The sequence below is a fragment of the Astyanax mexicanus genome, chromosome 3, assembly GCF_023375975.1.
Source record: "Astyanax mexicanus isolate ESR-SI-001 chromosome 3, AstMex3_surface, whole genome shotgun sequence".
Classification (NCBI taxonomy): Eukaryota; Metazoa; Chordata; class Actinopteri; order Characiformes; family Acestrorhamphidae; genus Astyanax; species Astyanax mexicanus.
In genome coordinates this window covers 52,254-70,000 of record NC_064410.1, presented here as the reverse complement: position 1 = coordinate 70,000, position 17,747 = coordinate 52,254, and the positions used below count along the sequence as shown (strand labels likewise).

The 17,747-nt window shown below is 38.7% G+C and overlaps 1 protein-coding gene across 1 annotated transcript in view; it reads left to right on the top strand.

The window, feature by feature from the left end:
- ctps1a (CTP synthase 1a) overlaps positions 1-17,636 on the top strand; it is a 17,807-nt gene extending 171 nt beyond the window's left edge. The window contains exons 2-19 of the mRNA XM_049476013.1: positions 984-1,164; positions 1,463-1,633; positions 2,080-2,180; positions 2,919-3,035; positions 3,282-3,365; positions 3,531-3,611; positions 4,354-4,505; positions 4,894-5,026; positions 9,535-9,623; positions 13,198-13,292; positions 13,383-13,445; positions 13,629-13,672; positions 14,127-14,223; positions 14,333-14,388; positions 14,502-14,598; positions 15,549-15,693; positions 16,323-16,422; positions 17,141-17,636. Of these exons, the coding sequence (XP_049331970.1) occupies positions 987-1,164; positions 1,463-1,633; positions 2,080-2,180; positions 2,919-3,035; positions 3,282-3,365; positions 3,531-3,611; positions 4,354-4,505; positions 4,894-5,026; positions 9,535-9,623; positions 13,198-13,292; positions 13,383-13,445; positions 13,629-13,672; positions 14,127-14,223; positions 14,333-14,388; positions 14,502-14,598; positions 15,549-15,693; positions 16,323-16,419 (1,800 nt within the window). The 5' untranslated portion in view covers positions 984-986 and the 3' untranslated portion in view covers positions 16,420-16,422; positions 17,141-17,636. The remainder of the gene's footprint in view (positions 1-983; positions 1,165-1,462; positions 1,634-2,079; positions 2,181-2,918; positions 3,036-3,281; positions 3,366-3,530; positions 3,612-4,353; positions 4,506-4,893; positions 5,027-9,534; positions 9,624-13,197; positions 13,293-13,382; positions 13,446-13,628; positions 13,673-14,126; positions 14,224-14,332; positions 14,389-14,501; positions 14,599-15,548; positions 15,694-16,322; positions 16,423-17,140) is intronic.
- Positions 17,637-17,747: the final 111 nt, after the last annotated feature.

The following is a 17,747-nucleotide window of genomic DNA, read 5'->3' as shown; positions in this document are numbered from 1 at the left end:
GCTTTTATTTTAGCCACGTTTTAGTTTATCTAGGGGAAAATTTCGACAGGAGACAAAAGCCTGCTGCTTTCATTATAGCTTGAACTAGAAATTAATACAGAAAAGATTTAAAAGATTTAACAGCTGATTTTGTTGATCAGTTTCCAAAATGTTTAGCACTGAGTGTTTAGTTCACCGAGTAGCCAACTGTAACATTATTATTATTATTATTATTATTATTATTATTATTATTATTATTATTATTATTTATATTTACTTGTGTGTGTGTGTGTATATATATATATATATATATGTTTTTTTTTATTATAGGTGGGCTACGCTAGTAAACAAGCTCCCGCAGGATTCTGAAATATGTTTAATATTTTTATTAAGTGTCAGAAGGTCTTTGTTCTCCTTAAACAGATGCTTGAGTTACAGAGCTACCTGTCCAGGTTTATTCTCACGTGCTCCAGGTTGTTTACACTGTAGTACACTCTAGTTTTCGGTTAGTTAGGTAAGGTTTGGTAATCTGTGTTATTTAGTTATCTGGGTTATTTTAAGCGCGTTTAAGACTTTGTGTTTCTTGTCTCTGAAATAAAGAGAGTGATGATCAGCAGCGGGCGGGTTACTGTTAGTCCTGCATCCACATCAACACCCCGGCCCCATACACAGGACACCTGCACACCTGATTTTAAACAACACAGTGGCAGAGCTTCACCTAAACCTAACATCACCATTCCTGATGGCAAAGATTTAATAATAATTATTAATAAAATATCACAATACTTCAGGCTATTTTTGCAATATATTATGGTATACCTCTACTTGGAATTAGGCTTGGGATTTTGAACTAATCATCCAACATTAGTATTATGATGCTTCAGTGGTTGAATGTAATGCTGGTGTTATTTAAACGATTTTAACTTTAGTAGAAAGTAGGAGTTTCTTAAATCACTCGTGTTTGTGTTCATGACCGTGTTCTTTGTTCTTGTTTGTCTTTGCAGTGTATGAACAACATAATGAAGTATATTCTGGTTACGGGAGGTGTGATCTCAGGGATTGGTAAAGGAATCATTGCCAGTAGTGTCGGTACCATTCTAAAGTCCTGCGGCCTGCACGTCACTGCCATCAAAATCGATCCCTATATCAACATCGACGCTGGAACCTTCTCTCCCTATGAACACGGTGAGATCTTTAGGTCTGGAAAGACTTGTTTAGTACTGGTCTGAGTTTCCCATAAAGTTCTTAGTGTTAAGATTAAGATTAAGTGGTGAAGCGAGCTTCATACTGAGTACTCTGTTCTGGCATCTCAGAAATGTGTATATATATATATATATATATATATATATATATATGAGATTTGTATTGTGGAATGCTTTTTAAAAGAATATCATGGAAATTCTTTGTACTGATCAACTGTGTTTAAATTTTGTCTTAAATATGATATGACACTGCTTAACATCTTATTATTAATGTAATGTAGGGGAGGTGTTTGTACTGGATGATGGCGGGGAGGTAGATCTTGACTTGGGAAACTATGAGCGTTTTCTGGATATCCGCCTCACCAAGGACAACAACCTCACGACTGGAAAGATCTATCAGTCTGTGATTAACAAGGAGCGCCGCGGAGATTACCTGGGCAAAACTGTTCAAGGTAAGTTTAGCTGTGTTTCAGTGTGGAAAAAGGTTATGCTTGTTTAAAAGGGATTTTATAATCTATATCAGTGGATTGTTGTACTGATATAGCAGTAGGTTGCAATATGCAGACAGAACTTCTAAATAATCAGTGTGAACAATATAATCTGCCGATCAGTGTCGTTCAGATTAGAATCTGTGAGTGTTTGACATTTTAAATAATAATGATATTAAAAAGAAAATTTAGTCAAATTAATTCAGGGTATTTCTCTGTTTTGAAGATATTTGTTGTTGGTTGCCTGGTGTTCATATTATATAGTGTAGTTATTAACATAACAAAAAGAAATGCTTATCCAGCCAGTGGTAATATTTTAACCTAGAAAGTCTTTTTTATTGAATGTAAATTCTGTGTTTGCAATCATACATTTTATTTATTCATTTATCTGGAAACTGTGTTTAATTTAGTGGTGCCGCACATAACCGACGCTATTCAGGAGTGGGTGATGAGGCAGGCCACGATTCCTGTGGATGATGATGGTGCGGAGCCTCAAGTCTGTGTGATTGAGGTAAATAAAAGTTTAATCATAAAAAAGGTTTTGGTCAATATACATCCCTTCTTTCTGAAATAATGTAAGATTGTTTGTGTGTTTTTATTTTGTTTGTTTTTTGTCGGGTGGACTGTAATTAAATCCAGTTGGGCTTAAATAAATTGTTGGCAGTTTAAAGTTTTAAATTCGAATAAAGATGCATAAGAATGAATAAGAAGTTTTAGCTTGAGTTTCCTGTTTAACAATGTTAACGACCATGAACACACTCAAACCTGGGAGAACATGAGGGAAATGCGAGATTAAATTATATAAATAAAACACTCATTATAAAGAATGCATAGCTACATGTTGGCAGGTCTAAATCTTTTTTTTTTCTTTGCGTTTGTAAATCGGTTCAGACTCCTCTACATCCAAATTAAGATGCATTTAAGAATCTAAAATTTCCTCAAAGTTATGAATATTTTCCTTAGTGGTTGGAGCTCCCCTTTTTTAAATGTTTGACGTGCAGCAACAGGAACAAGTGAGTAATGACAATCTCATAAATCAGGAACTTATAAACAAAAATACCTGTAAAAAAAAAAAAAAAAAGGAGAGTGGATAAAATTGGATGAAACAGAGAATCCAACATTAAAGTTACTTTGGAGAATTTTATCAGAGCCAAGTAGTTTTTAGAATTGAAATCGGTACATTTTAATCATATGAAAAACAAATCCAATCTTTTTCTTTATATATGTGTTTTGTGTGTTTTTTCTGCAGTTGGGTGGAACTGTAGGAGATATCGAGAGCATGCCCTTCATTGAGGCTTTCAGACAGTTTCAGTTTAAAGTGAAGAGGGAGAATTTCTGTAACATCCACGTCAGTCTGGTTCCTCAGGTAAAAACTCTTTCATGATTAGTTTCTGCACTAAAGTTAAGTTAAATGAAGTGTCTTGTATAAAGTGTGGAATGCCTAAATAATATATAGGTTGTGTATTTTTTAAACGCTAAAAGAAGTTTTAAACTGTAGGAAATGTTGTTCTAGTCCCAGCAGATATTATTTGAGAAGATCTCTCACTGCAGATCATTAACTCAATAATTAAAAGTTATCTGCTCGATGTTTATTCACCTGTCTGCTGTTCAGCCCAGTGCTACAGGTGAACAAAAAACCAAACCAACCCAGAACAGCGTCCGGGAACTGCGAGGACTCGGCCTGTCTCCAGACCTTGTGAGTCGTCGTCATGAATCTCATTTTTATATTTATATATATATATATATAGTTCAAATAACCATTAAAATAAAATATACTCTGAATATTACTAAATCGTTAATATTAGAATACAAACAAAAAACTGTGCAAAAATAAAATAAGTGTTCATATTTCTTTTGTAAGATCATGTGCCGTTGCTCCACTCCTCTGGATAACTCTGTGAAGGAGAAAATCTCCATGTTCTGCCACGTGGAACCTGAGCAGGTGAGTTCTGCCCGTTTATTTAACTTCAATTGCATCTGAATGTAGTTCAGAGGAGGGTTAAAGACTCTCTGTGACTCTGACATAAATACAAGCATTTAAATGCAGTGAATGATTATGAATGCTGCTCTTATCTTACTGTTATATGTGGAAAAAATGTTCCCGGGGTGCCGAGTGGTCCAGTGGTCTAAAGCGCTGCCACTATGAGCAGGAGGTTGCAGGTTCGAATCCCGCTCATGCAGCTTTACCATCAAGCTGCTGGCGCTCAGAGGGAGCACAATTGGCCCTGCTCCCTCCGGGTGGGTAGATGGCGCTCTCTCCCCACATCACTCCTAGGGTGATGTCTGCAGCACAGGGCGTCTGTGAGCTGATGTATCAGAACCGAGTCGCTGTGCTTTCCTCCAAGCGCGCTGGCTGCTCGGCAATGCTGCATCAGCAGCAGCTCGAAAAGAAGCGGCTGACTTCACATGTATCGGAGGAAGCAAGTGTTAGTCTTCACCCTCCTGGTGTGTTGGGGCATTACTAGTGTTAGGGGGAGTCCTAATGAGTGGGTTGGATAGTTGGCTGTGTAAATTGGGGAAAAAAATTGAAAAGAAAAAAAAAAAAAAAATGTTCCCTGTTCAGGAAGCGTAAAGCTTGGGACTGAAATACATTTTTCAGATTTAAAAAGAATTTGAGCGTCTCAGTCTAAATTGAATATGTAGATTTATCCTCACTTATTGCTTCTTCTTTCCTTTTAATCCAGGTGATTTGCGTTCACGACGTCTCGTCTATCTACAGAGTCCCGCTGCTGCTGGAGGACCAGGGTGTGGTGAAGTATTTCTGCCGCCGGCTGGATCTTCCCATCGAGAGCCGACCCAGGAAGATGCTCACTAAGTGGAAGGAGATGTCAGACAGGTGTGAGATCAGTTTACAGGTGTTTTATATTTAGTGTTTTAATGATAACTGGCTGGTCTGCAGTCAGTGTGTTTTTATTACCTACAGCTGTAGGTTTTTTTCCCTCAGTTATTCTAAAATGGATATCATGTGATTAATTATTACTCATAGCTAAAGCAAGAACATCTAGCGTTTCAGATTTTGCATTTACATGATTATAATGGATCATTTGTTATTTATTATATCCAATTTCTAATTAATTATATCTAATGTCTATGTAATGCCCATAAAAAGGCAGTTATTTAAAATACTGATTTAATTGGGAGTAAATAGCGAGTTTAATGCTGCTGGTTGTTTTATGTTTAATCTGTATCGGTGTTTTTATAACGCATGTGTTTTTGTGTCTCAGATCAGACAGGCTGCTGGAGCAGTGCTCGATTGCTCTGGTGGGAAAATACACAAAGTTCTCGGATTCGTACGCCTCCGTCATTAAAGCCCTGGAGCACTCGGCTCTCGCCATCAGCCACAAACTCGAAGTGAAGGTGAGGATCAGCCAGTTTCTGCTCTGTTACTGAGGAATGAAGCTGAAAATAAATAAATAAATAAATCTAGTTAAACTAAATAATTATTGTAGTAAACAACTAAATATTATATTATATAAGAACATTGACTTATTTTTTTATACTTGTTGGTATATTATACTGTTTAGTGTATGCTGTTTGCTTGGTAAGCAGTTACATACATATAGCGAAAGTATATTTAGGGTTCAAGCACCGAAGGTGCGTAGAACCCTATTGTTTTTGCTAAGATTTTTAGGGTTCAAGCACCGAAGGTGCGTAGAACCCTATTGTTTTTGCTAAGATTTTTCTTATTATTATTATTATTATTATTATTATTATTATTATTCTTTTTCTCCTGTAAAAACAGTTGTGCAGCCTAAACCGTAAGTCATAGAGAAATGAAACTTGGTAGGTAGATGTAGGATCAGTGCATCTCGGTGGACAACAAAAATGGCACCGATTGGTCAAGTGGTGGCGCTATAAACAAGGAAATTCATTTTTCACAATTTTCTCAATAACTCAAAAACCATAAGACCTACATTCAAAATTCTTTTTTTGCTGGATTCCTTGGGTCAATACCAACAACTTTCCAATTTGGACCATGCACTTCCGTCTATATAGATTTTGTGCTAATTTGCATAATATGCAAAACCTACTTTTGCAAACTAGTCCTAGGATTTTTGACCAATCCTGGCATGTTTGGTATCAAAACACTCGTGAGAGCATGCGCTTCAATATTCATTAAGAAAAAGTTGAAATATGTAAACAATATGGCCGCCATATGCAAATTAGTCCTTCCGGATATATGCCCCATTCACTTCAAGAGGTAAATTTGGAGCACTGTTTCTCAGCAACCGTGCAACCTAGCAAGTTGAAACTTTGCATGCAGAATCTAACATACAGCCTCTAAAGGATGTTCAAAGGGCAACTTAATCAATCAACATGGCTGAACACCATCAGCCAATCAGCATTCAGCAGACATTTTGGCAGGCTGAATGTTGCCCAATCTGGATGATATTTGGCAGTTATGTTCAGGTGGAGACACTGTAGTGACCTGCAAAGTGCTGAAACAATCCGCCCACTGGGGGGCGCTGTTCCAAAAAAACGAGTATATGTCAATCATGCTGTACTATTTTGACATCTAATTGTTTTTGCCATATTTAGTACAGTGGCTCTGACAAATTTCTCAATACAACTATGTTTAAAAAGTGCTTTGTTCATTCATAATTGCTAATTGTTTGAAAATAGCTATATTGAAACTACTCTCTGGATATTTGGCCTATCACCTCCATTTCAGTCTTGCTGCACACTGTAGAGTCTCTAGGTAAATGTTCATTAAAAACATTTGTGAAAATTTCACATACAATACTCTCCAGGCATCAAGCAATCTGTGCGTCCTTGGAATTTCTAACCTAAATTGCTGTAACTCTGCAGTATTTGCTGTAATCTCACAATGTTAAAGACCTCTGTACAATATCACTCTGATGAAGCGCCATTTAATACAGAACTAGATTAAGAATAAATTGACATTACATGTCATATCAGAACATTCACTCCTTTGTGCCTCTTCTCAACATTAATAACAGGTGAAAGACTTTTGATCATTTTAAATGTGACAGAATGTCTCCAATTGTGTTAGACCTTCTTACACATCACCATCCTATGCTCTAGTAGGCACCATTGTGCTAGTTGGTGCTTGATGAAGCGCCATTTAATTCAGAACTAGATTTATAATAACTTCGTAATTACATGTCATATCAGAACATTCACTCCTTTGTGTTAATTTAAACTTGTTTGGTCAAACATTTCAGCTTGTTCTGCAAAGGTTCAAAGGTCAATCTGAATACCACTTTGTGAACATTCTGGTTGAAGCCACCTGATCAATACCAATAACATGTAGACACCTTTTGACTAGTTCTAACTCACTTAATGAATATCCTACAAAGTTCACTAGATTTACATGTGAATTTAAGCACTGATCAGGTTGAAAGGCCTCTGCTCAACATTAATAACAGGTGAAAAACTTGATAATTTCTAAATGTGACAGGGCATCTCCAATCATATTAGACCTTCTTACACATCACCATTCAATGCTCCAGTAGGCACCATTGTGCAAGTTGGTGCTTGAACCCGATGATTGCCGCTTGCGGCTATATTTCTTATTATTATTATTATTCTTTTTCTCCTGTAAAAACAGTTGTGCAGCCTAAACCGTAAGTCACAGAGAAATGAAACTTGGTAGGTAGATGTAGGATCAGTGCATCTCGGTGGACAACAAAAATGGCACCGATTGGTCAAGTGGTGGCGCTATAAACAAGGAAATTCATTTTTCACAATTTTCTCAATAACTCAAAAACCATAAGACCTACATTCAAAATTCTTTTTTTGATGGATTCCTTGGGTCAATACCAACAACTTTCCAATTTGGACCATGCACTTCCGTCTATATAGATTTTTTGCTAATTTGCATAATATGCAAAACCTACTTTTGCAAACTAGTCCTAGGAATTTTGACCAATCCTGGCATGTTTGGTATCAAAACACTCGTGAGAGCATGCGCTTCAATATTCATTAAGAAAAAGTTGAAATATGTAAACAATATGGCCGCCATATGCAAATTAGTCCTTCCGGATATATGCCCCATTCACTTCAAGAGGTAAATTTGGAGCACTGTTTCTCAGCAACTGTGCAACCTAGCAAGTTGAAACTTTGCATGCAGAATCTATCATACAGCCTCTAAAGGATGTTCAAAGGGCAACTTAATCAATCAACATGGCTGAACACCATCAGCCAATCAGCATTCAGCAGACATTTTGGCAGGCTGAATGTTGCCCAATCTGGATGATATTTGGCAGTTATGTTCAGGTGGAGACACTGTAGTGACCTGCAAAGTGCTGAAACAATCCGCCCACTGGGGGGCGCTGTTCCAAAAAAACGAGTATATGTCAATCATGCTGTACTATTTTGACATCTAATTGTTTTTGCCATATTTAGTACAGTGGCTCTGACAAATTTCTCAATACAACTATGTTTAAAAAGTGCTTTGTTCATTCATAATTGCTCATTGTTTGAAAATAGCTATATTGAAACTACTCTCTGGATATTTGGCCTATCACCTCCATTTCAGTCTTGCTGCACACTGTAGAGTCTCTAGGTAAATGTTCATTAAAAACATTTGTGAAAATTTCACATACAATACTCTCCAGGCATCAAGCAATCTGTGCGTCCTTGGAATTTCTAACCTAAATTGCTGTAACTCTGCAGTATTTGCTGTAATCTCACAATGTTAAAGACCTCTGTACAATATCACTCTGATGAAGCGCCATTTAATACAGAACTAGATTAAGAATAACTTGACATTACATGTCATATCAGAACATTCACTCCTTTGTGCCTCTTCTCAACATTAATAACAGGTGAAAGACTTTTGATCATTTCTAAATGTGACAGAATGTCTCCAATTGTGTTAGACCTTCTTACACATCACCATCCTATGCTCTAGTAGGCACCATTGTGCTAGTTAGTGCTTGATGAAGCGCCATTTAATTCAGAACTAGATTTATAATAACTTCGTAATTACATGTCATATCAGAACATTCACTCCTTTGTGTTAATTTAAACTTGTTTGGTCAAACATTTCAGCTTGTTCTGCAAAGGTTCAAAGGTCAATCTGAATACCACTTTGTGAACATTCTGGTTGAAGCCACCTGATCAATACCAATAACATGTAGACACCTTTTGACTGGTTCTAACTCACTTAATGAATATCCTACAAAGTTCACTAGATTTACATGTGAATTTAAGCACTGATCAGGTTGAAAGGCCTCTGCTCAACATCAATAACAGGTGAAAAACTTGATAATTTCTAAATGTGACAGGGCATCTCCAATCATATTAGACCTTCTTACACATCACCATTCAATGCTCCAGTAGGCACCATTGTGCAAGTTGGTGCTTGAACCCGATGATTGCCGCTTGCGGCTATATTTTTGGTTATTGCACTTTGTGTGGTCAGCTACTATAAAATAGTGGACAGATTAATAAATAGTGAGTTAGTTCTAAAATTAAGGGAAAGGAGCCGTGAAGATCGATTAGCGATATAATTAAACTGTTTTTCACTGTCAATTTTCTTCTCTTAAACTTTTATACACTGAATATTGTTTTTTTTGCCAGATTGTAAACATTGACTCACACAAAGCACAATTAGAGAATATATATTTATTATTTATGTCTTTTAAAATGATCAAACAGCGTAAGCCACCGTTATTCCTCTTTACTGATAGGGTGTCTGTCAGTAACACCAGGAGCTTTATTTTATCTGCTTCCAGAACTTTTAACTGTAAATTTTAAATTGTGTAATATATTTTTCTGCATTGTGTTACTTAAATAATTTAAAATTGAGTTCTGCATTTCCAGGCTGTCTCACTCTCACTTATCTGATCCTCTTGTTTATTCACACTTTATTAACCCGTCTGTCTCTCGTTTTTCAGTATATTGATTCAGCAGATCTGGAGCAGACGACGCTGCTGGATGAACCAGTGAAATATCATGAAGCCTGGCAGAAACTCTGCAGCTCAGAGTGAGGAAAAAATTATCTTTTATATTTTACCATTTTACCAGAAGTCATGTTTATTTAGATTCTGACCTTCACTGATCTTCTAATGTGATTAAATTAGTTTATTAGATCAGTGAAATTTATCATTAACTCAGCATAGCCCTAAAAAATGTGCTTAACTTCTTTAACTTGTTTAAAAACGTCTTAAAATTCATTTAAACACTCGGTGTGATGCTGACTGCACTCTGTATCTCTGAGGAAGTAGCAGCAGTTGTTGAGGGTTGTGTGTGTGTGTGTGTTGCTGAGGGTTGTTTGTGTGTGTGTTGCTGAGGGTTGTGTGTGTGTGTGTGTTGCTGAGGGTTGTGTGTGTGTGTGTTGCTGAGGGTTGTGTGTGTGTGTGTTGCTGAGGGTTGTGTGTGTGTGTGTTGCTGAGGGTTGTGTGTGTTGAGGGTTGTGTGTGTTGAGGGTTGTGTGTGTTGAGGGTTGTGTGTGTTGAGGGTTGTGTGTGTTGAGGAGTGTGTGTGTTGCTGAAGGTTGTGTGTGTGTGTTGTTGAGGGGTGTGTGTGTTGCTGAAGGTTGTGTGTGTGTGTTGTTGAGGGTTGTGTGTGTGTGTGTGTGTGTGTGTGTGTGTTGTTGAGGGTTGTGTGTGTGTGTTGTTGAGGGGTGTGTGTGTGTGTGTGTGTGTTGCTGAGGGTTGTGTGTGTTGAGGGTTGTGTGTGTGTGTGTGTGTTGAGGGTTGTGTGTGTGTTGAGGGTTGTGTGTGTGTGTGTGTGTGTGTGTGTGTGTGTGTGTTGAGGGTTGTGTGTGTGTGTTGTTGAGGGTTGTGTGTGTGTTGTTGAGGGTTGTGTGTGTGTTGTTGAGGGTTGTGTGTGTGTTGTTGAGGGTTGTGTGTGTGTTGTTGAGGGTTGTGTGTGTGTTGTTGAGGGTTGTGTGTGTGTGTTGCTGAGGGTTGTGTGTGTTGAGGGTTGTGTGTGTGTGTGTGTGTGTGTGTTGAGGGTTGTGTGTGTGTGTGTGTGTGTTGAGGGTTGTGTGTGTGTTGAGGGTTGTGTGTGTGTTGAGGGTTGTGTGTGTGTGTGTGTGTGTTGAGGGTTGTGTGTGTGTTGAGGGTTGTGTGTGTGTTGAGGGTTGTGTGTGTGTGTGTGTTGAGGGTTGTGTGTGTGTGTGTGTGTGTGTTGAGGGTTGTGTGTGTGTGTGTGTGTTGAGGGTTGTGTGTGTGTGTGTTGCTGAGGGTTGTGTGTGTGTTGTTGAGGGTTGTGTGTGTGTGTGTTGCTGAGGGTTATGTGTGTGTTGTTGAGGGTTGTGTGTGTGTGTTGCTGAGGGTTGTGTGTGTGTTGTTGAGGGTTGTGTGTGTGTGTTGCTGAGGGTTGTGTGTGTGTTGTTGAGGGTTGTGTGTGTGTTGTTGAGGGTTGTGTGTGTGTTGTTGAGGGTTGTGTGTGTGTGTTGTTGAGGGTTGTGTGTGTGTGTGTTGTTGAGGGTTGTGTGTGTGTGTGTTGTTGAGGGTTGTGTGTGTGTGTGTTGTTGAGGGTTGTGTGTGTGTGTGTTGTTGAGGGTTGTGTGTGTGTGTGTTGTTGAGGGTTGTGTGTGTGTGTGTTGTTGAGGGTTGTGTGTGTGTGTGTTGTTGAGGGTTGTGTGTGTGTGTGTTGTTGAGGGTTGTGTGTGTGTTGTTGAGGGTTGTGTGTGTTGTTGAGGGTTGTGTGTGTGTGTGTTGTTGAGGGTTGTGTGTGTGTGTGTTGTTGAGGGTTGTGTGTGTGTGTGTGTTGAGGGTTGTGTGTGTGTGTGTGTTGAGGGTTGTGTGTGTGTTGTTGAGGGTTGTGTTTGTGTGTTGAGGGTTGTGTGTGTGTGTGTGTTGAGGGTTGTGTGTGTGTGTGTGTGTGTGTGTGTGTGTGTGTGTTGTTGAGGGTTGTGTGTGTGTTGTTGAGGGTTGTGTGTTTGTTGTTGAGGGTTGTGTGTTTGTTGTTGAGGGTTGTGTGTGTGTGTGTTGTTGAGGGTTGTGTGTGTGTGTGTTGTTGAGGGTTGTGTGTGTGTGTGTTGTTGAGGGTTGTGTGTGTGTGTGTTGTTGAGGGTTGTGTGTGTGTTGTTGAGGGTTGTGTGTGTGTTTGTTGTTGAGGGTTGTGTGTGTGTGTGTGTTGTTGAGGGTTGTGTGTGTGTTGTTGAGGGTTGTGTGTGTGTTGTTGAGGGTTGTGTGTGTGTTGTTGAGGGTTGTGTGTGTGTTGTTGAGGGTTGTGTGTGTGTGTGTTGTTAAGGGTTGTGTTTGTTGTTGAGGGTTGTGTGTGTGTTGTTGAGGGTTGTGTTTGTTGTTGAGGGTTGTGTTTGTTGTTGAGGGTTGTGTGTGTTGTTGAGGGTTGTGTGTGTTGTTGAGGGTTGTGTGTGTGTGTGTTGTTGAGGGTTGTGTGTGTGTGTGTTGTTGAGGGTTGTGTGTTTGTTGTTGAGGGTTGTGTGTGTGTTGTTGAGGGTTGTGTGTGTTGTTGAGGGTTGTGTGTGTGTTGTTGAGGGTTGTGTGTGTGTGTTGTTGAGGGTTGTGTGTGTTGTTGAGGGTTGTGTGTGTGTTGTTGAGGGTTGTGTGTGTGTGTTGTTGAGGGTTGTGTGTGTGTGTTGTTGAGGGTTGTGTGTGTGTTGTTGAGGGTTGTGTGTGTTGTTGAGGGTTGTGTGTGTTGTTGAGGGTTGTGTGTGTGTGTTTGTTGTTGAGGGTTGTGTGTGTTGTTGAGGGGTGTGTGTGTGTGTGTGTGTGTGTGTGTTGAGGGTTGTGTGTGTGTGTTGTTGAGGGTTGTGTGTGTGTTGTTGAGGGTTGTGTGTGTGTGTTGTTGAGGGTTGTGTGTGTGTGTTGTTGAGGGTTGTGTGTGTGTTGTTGAGGGTTGTGTGTGTTGTTGAGGGGTGTGTGTGTTGTTGAGGGTTGTGTGTGTGTGTTGTTGAGGGTTGTGTGTGTGTGTTGTTGAGGGTTGTGTGTGTGTGTGTTGTTGAGGGTTGTGTGTGTTGTTGAGGGTTGTGTGTGTTGTTGAGGGGTGTGTGTGTGTGTGTTGTTGAGGGTTGTGTGTGTGTGTTGTTGAGGGTTGTGTGTGTTGTTGAGGGTTGTGTGTGTGTGTTGTTGAGGGTTGTGTGTGTTGTTGAGGGTTGTGTGTGTGTTGTTGAGGGTTGTGTGTGTGTGTTGTTGAGGGTTGTGTTTGTTGTTGAGGGTTGTGTGTGTGTGTGTTGTTGAGGGTTGTGTGTGTGTTGTTGAGGGTTGTGTGTGTGTGTTGTTGAGGGTTGTGTTTGTTGTTGAGGGTTGTGTGTGTGTGTGTTGTTGAGGGTTGTGTGTGTTGTTGAGGGTTGTGTTTGTTGTTAAGGGTTGTGTGTGTGTGTTGTTGAGGGTTGTGTGTGTTGTTGAGGGTTGTGTTTGTTGTTGAGGGTTGTGTGTGTGTGTGTTGTTGAGGGTTGTGTGTGTGTGTTGTTGAGGGTTGTGTGTGTGTTGTTGAGGGTTGTGTTTGTTGTTGAGGGTTGTGTGTGTGTGTGTGTGTGTGTGTGTGTTTGTTGTTGAGGGTTGTGTTTGTTGTTGAGGGTTGTGTGTGTGTTGTTGAGGGTTGTGTGTGTGTTGTTAAGGGTTGTGTGTGTTGTGTATCTGCAGTGGTGTTCTGGTACCGGGTGGTTTTGGAGTGAGAGGAACTGAAGGGAAGATTCAGGCTATAAATTGGGCTCGAAAGCAGAAGAAACCTTTCCTAGGTAAGATCTAAACCCTGACGTCTCCTCCGCTTTTACCTGTGTTCTGATTTTACCTGTGCTTTGATTTTACCTGTGCTCTGATGTTCTCAGGTGTGTGTTTGGGGATGCAGCTCGCAGTGTGTGAATTTGCCAGGAACACGCTGGGCTGGACAGGTACGTCTCACTGATCTCACGTCTCTGTAGAAGATTCAGAGCTGCTGTTTCTCATTCTCTCTCTCTCTCTCTCTCTCTCTCTCTCTCTCTATCTCTATCTCTATCTCTATCTCTATCTCTCTCTGTCTCACTCTGTCTGTCTCTCTCTCTCCCTCTCTCTCTCTCTCTCTCTCTCTTTAACAGATGCAAACTCCACTGAATTTAACCCGGAATCTAAGCACCCTGTGGTGAGTCTCTCTCTCTCTCTCTCTGTTTAATTGTTAAACTGGGCCGAGTCGGTTCAGTGGTTCAGTATAAGTTTGACTGAATCTCATATTAAAATGTTTATTTGAATGTTCTCAGGATTACAGTATAAAGCTCAGTGACGCTCCACTGATGATTTCTGCAGGAGCACAGTTATGATTTTTATCATGCAGTGAAATGTCTCCATTTAATAAAGAGACACAGGCATTAATGATGATTTACAATTTGTCCAACCTTGAACTTTTTTCATTAATTTAGTTCGCGCCTGCATTCGTAACTGGATAGAATAAAAGCTCCTTAAAAACAAAAAGATCATCTACTTTATTGCAGCGATATTTTTCTCCATATCTCTCATCACTTACTGAGACTGTAAAAACACACAAGTACCTGTTTGTGTTCCTTTATTTAATCAGAATAAACTGTTTTACACGTCTGCAGGTGATTGATATGCCTGAGCACAATCCTGGACAGATGGGCGGAACCATGAGGCTCGGAAAGAGAAGAACCATTTTCAAAACAAACTCCAGCATCCTGAGTAATAAACTACCTGCAAAATCAACATTTCATACAACTGTTGAATTTATCACAGCAGTTTTTATATAGATGTTTGCCAAGTTTAATTTTTACTAATTTATTTTGTTCAGGAAAACTTTATGGAGATGTGGATCATGTTGATGAAAGGCACAGACATCGATTTGAAGTACGATACCGGGATTACTATTAAAATGAAATAAAGTTGTTTAATTTAATGCGGTTTTGTTTCTTTTTATGTAGTGAATGAAGTAAAAAAAAGTGTAATTCTCACCTGTGCAGGTAAACCCAGAGCTGAAGCAGCATTTTGAGGAGAAGGGTTTCCACTTTGTGGGACAGGATGTAGAAGGAGAGAGGATGGAGGTCATAGAGCTGGATGGTGAGTGAGATTTCAGACACATCGACACACGTTTTGTTTTGTTTTATGTTTGAACAAAAAGTCTGAGTAAAATCCAGCATAAAATTATTAATCAACAAATCTGTCTGATCTCAGTAAAGCTAATCGGCTAATATCAGAATTTTAATTTCATATGTAAATAATTTTGCTAATTATAATTTTACTTTCCAGAGATTATTGAAGAAGGTTCATGATGTGAGTGAATTACTGAGATGTGTTTAATTTAGTTTTTTTAATCTAGAGCTTGAATCGGGTCTGATTTAGGCGTTAAACTCGGCTCTAGTCCAGACCTTCTTTATATGGGAAATGACCCACAGATCTGCAGTGGTGTGAAAGTTTTTGCCCCTTTATAGGTTTCTTTCGTTTTGCCTCTTTTTTTCTCTTTTTTTTTTGTCTTATGTACATTATTCAGATTAACAAGATGTAATATCAGACGATTATAACCTGAATAAATATAAAACTTAGTTTTTAAATGATTTCATTTATTAAGGGAAAATGATCTAATCCAAACCGGGCCGTATGTGAGAGATTGTCAGGACTTTGAGTAAATATTGTGTGGACTGACGAGACAAAAGTGGAAGGTGTGTGTCCCGTTACATCTGGTGTAAAAAATAATTTCAGAAAGAAAAAAAAAACCATGCTGAATGTAAAACATGGTGCTGGATAACTTGTAATAGATGGAGCGGGAAAAATCCTCCATCTGTTCAGGACCTCGAGCTCAGGATACTTCCAACAGCCAATCAGATCATATTTGTGAGTTATGGAATAGATCAGTGCTAATCTTTGCTGCACTGAATCTGTTTTATTAGCTTTACTGTGAGTGAATGTAAGTCCACTCAGCTTTGAGTATGGCTCTTAAACGATTACAAAAATGTGTTTTTCTATCCTTTTAAATCTATTTTTGTTTTGTTTTGTTTTTTTGGCCATTTCAGATCATCCATATTTTGTTGGCGTACAATATCACCCAGAATTCACATCCAGACCCATCAAGCCCTCGCCTCCGTACTTCGGCCTCCTGCTGGCTGCAGCCGGAAAACTTCACACTTACCTGCAGAAGGGCTGCCGGCTCTCTCCGCGGTAAACACCGCTCCCACACACCAGATATATATATATATATAATTATATTCATAATGTATAGCTCAACAAAGATGACTGTTCTTTGTAGGGGGGGGTTGTTTTGTTTTCTAATTTTGGGGTTTGTTTAAATTAAGGGAGTATAATTATAAGAGTAGAGCTGTTCTGTATTTTACAAACATCACAAATCTGATGTAGAATTTCTAAAGAAAAAAAAAAAGAGGAAAGTTTTTAGGATGTTTATGGTTAACGAAACTCATTGTTCTGCCAGCCGCTAGCAATGCAAATATTAACCCTTATACCCATTAAGTATTTGATTATTACAAGAATAATATATAAATAAAATACATTTTACACAGATATTGTTACTCTTTTATATTATATAGTAATGTTCTTGTGTGCTTTTCGACAGAAAAATAGAATTATCAGGAGAAGACGACAATTCTAAGCGCTGGACTAGCCATAATTTTGTATAGAAGTTTATTATTGTAAGGATATAAAGTCGATGCAGTCTGATTACGAGTTTAAGCTCCGTTTGGGAACCATCCTTAATCCATTATTGTAACATGAGTTTGAATTGAGTGTTTAATGTGTTTAATTACCCTTTTGTTTCTTGCTCTTCCTCTTTATAGCGATACGTACAGCGACCGCAGCGGCAGCAGTTCTCCAGACTCTGAGATTTCAGAGTTTAAACTGCCCTCCATCTCCCAGGACTCACCCAGTCAGTGATCGGTACGTTCTTCTCTGATCCGTTCGGCTTGTATGTTAATATAAATTATGATTTGTAGTCTCCAGTGATTTCCTCAGTGTGTTGTGGATCAGTATTTTATTTATATATATATATATATATATATATATATATATGGCATTGTTGTGAATAAACATAAGATTTCCATTTTTATCAGACTGGACAATATTTCATAATATTTTTTTCTGCATTGAGCAGGGGTTTAAACAGCCACAGTTAACACAGTTAAAAGGATGGCTGTTTGCAGAAGCTGTGATTGGCTGGGCAGTATTAAAGGGAGCTGAAAGTGAGCATTGTGATTGGCTCAGATTAGCAGCAGTGAACATCATATTAAAAGGGGTCAGCTGTACACTTTTTCCAATAACTACTACTCTTTCTCCATTCCTCCTCCTCTTCCTCCTCCACCTCCTTCTGGAGTGGAGGAGGAGCAGTAAGGAGGGGAGGATGCAGGCGATTTCCTGACTGGTTCTGTGTGTTTTTGTCACTACTAGTAGCTTGAGGTGTTGTATGGGTTAGTGATTTTCGGTTTTCAATAACACCTTTTGTTCTTAACTGAATAACACAATTTATGTCTGTAACAGTTTTTAACATTTCATCTTTTGTTCATCGATGTGTGATTTAATTGTTCTCTTAATTCTTTGACCAGTGTGTTTTATTATAAGAGTACTCTGAGTAACACTCACTTCATCTCTTTGTTTACAGGGTTTCCATATTTGAAACTTGGAGGGATGCACTGAAGATTTGGCGCACAAGTTTTTTTTTTATTGAATGGTCTATTTTATAATACAAGATTAAAAACAGGTTACTGTCCCCCAACATTGGATTTTCTGGTGGTTGTTAATCTAAATGTATTTGTTATGTAAGGTACTTTGTTACAGAAGTGTTATGTTTGGATATGATTTGTTTTTGGGGAGTATCTGCTCTTAAAGTGCATGTTTCATTTACAGTTCAGGACCACCAGTAATATTTTTACTTCTAATCATTTAAATTCTAACATTCTAAACATCTGGTCCAGTCGAGACTCCTGTTCATACCTGCTCACTTCATGTAACCGGTATCTGGATTGTATCCTGAAAGTTGTAACTACATGCTTTTATACATGGTGGAGTTTAGATTGCTGAATGCATTGTGGAGTGATGGATTTTTTTTTTAACACGATGGATGTAATGTAAGCTTAAATATAATTTGCTAGACCTGCTCAGGTTGTTTGAGTCAGAGTTGTATCTGTTTTAGTTGATTTCTCAGATATAATCCTTAAACTTGATGCATAAAGTTCTGCACTAATGCTATGTGCATGTATAGTGTAATA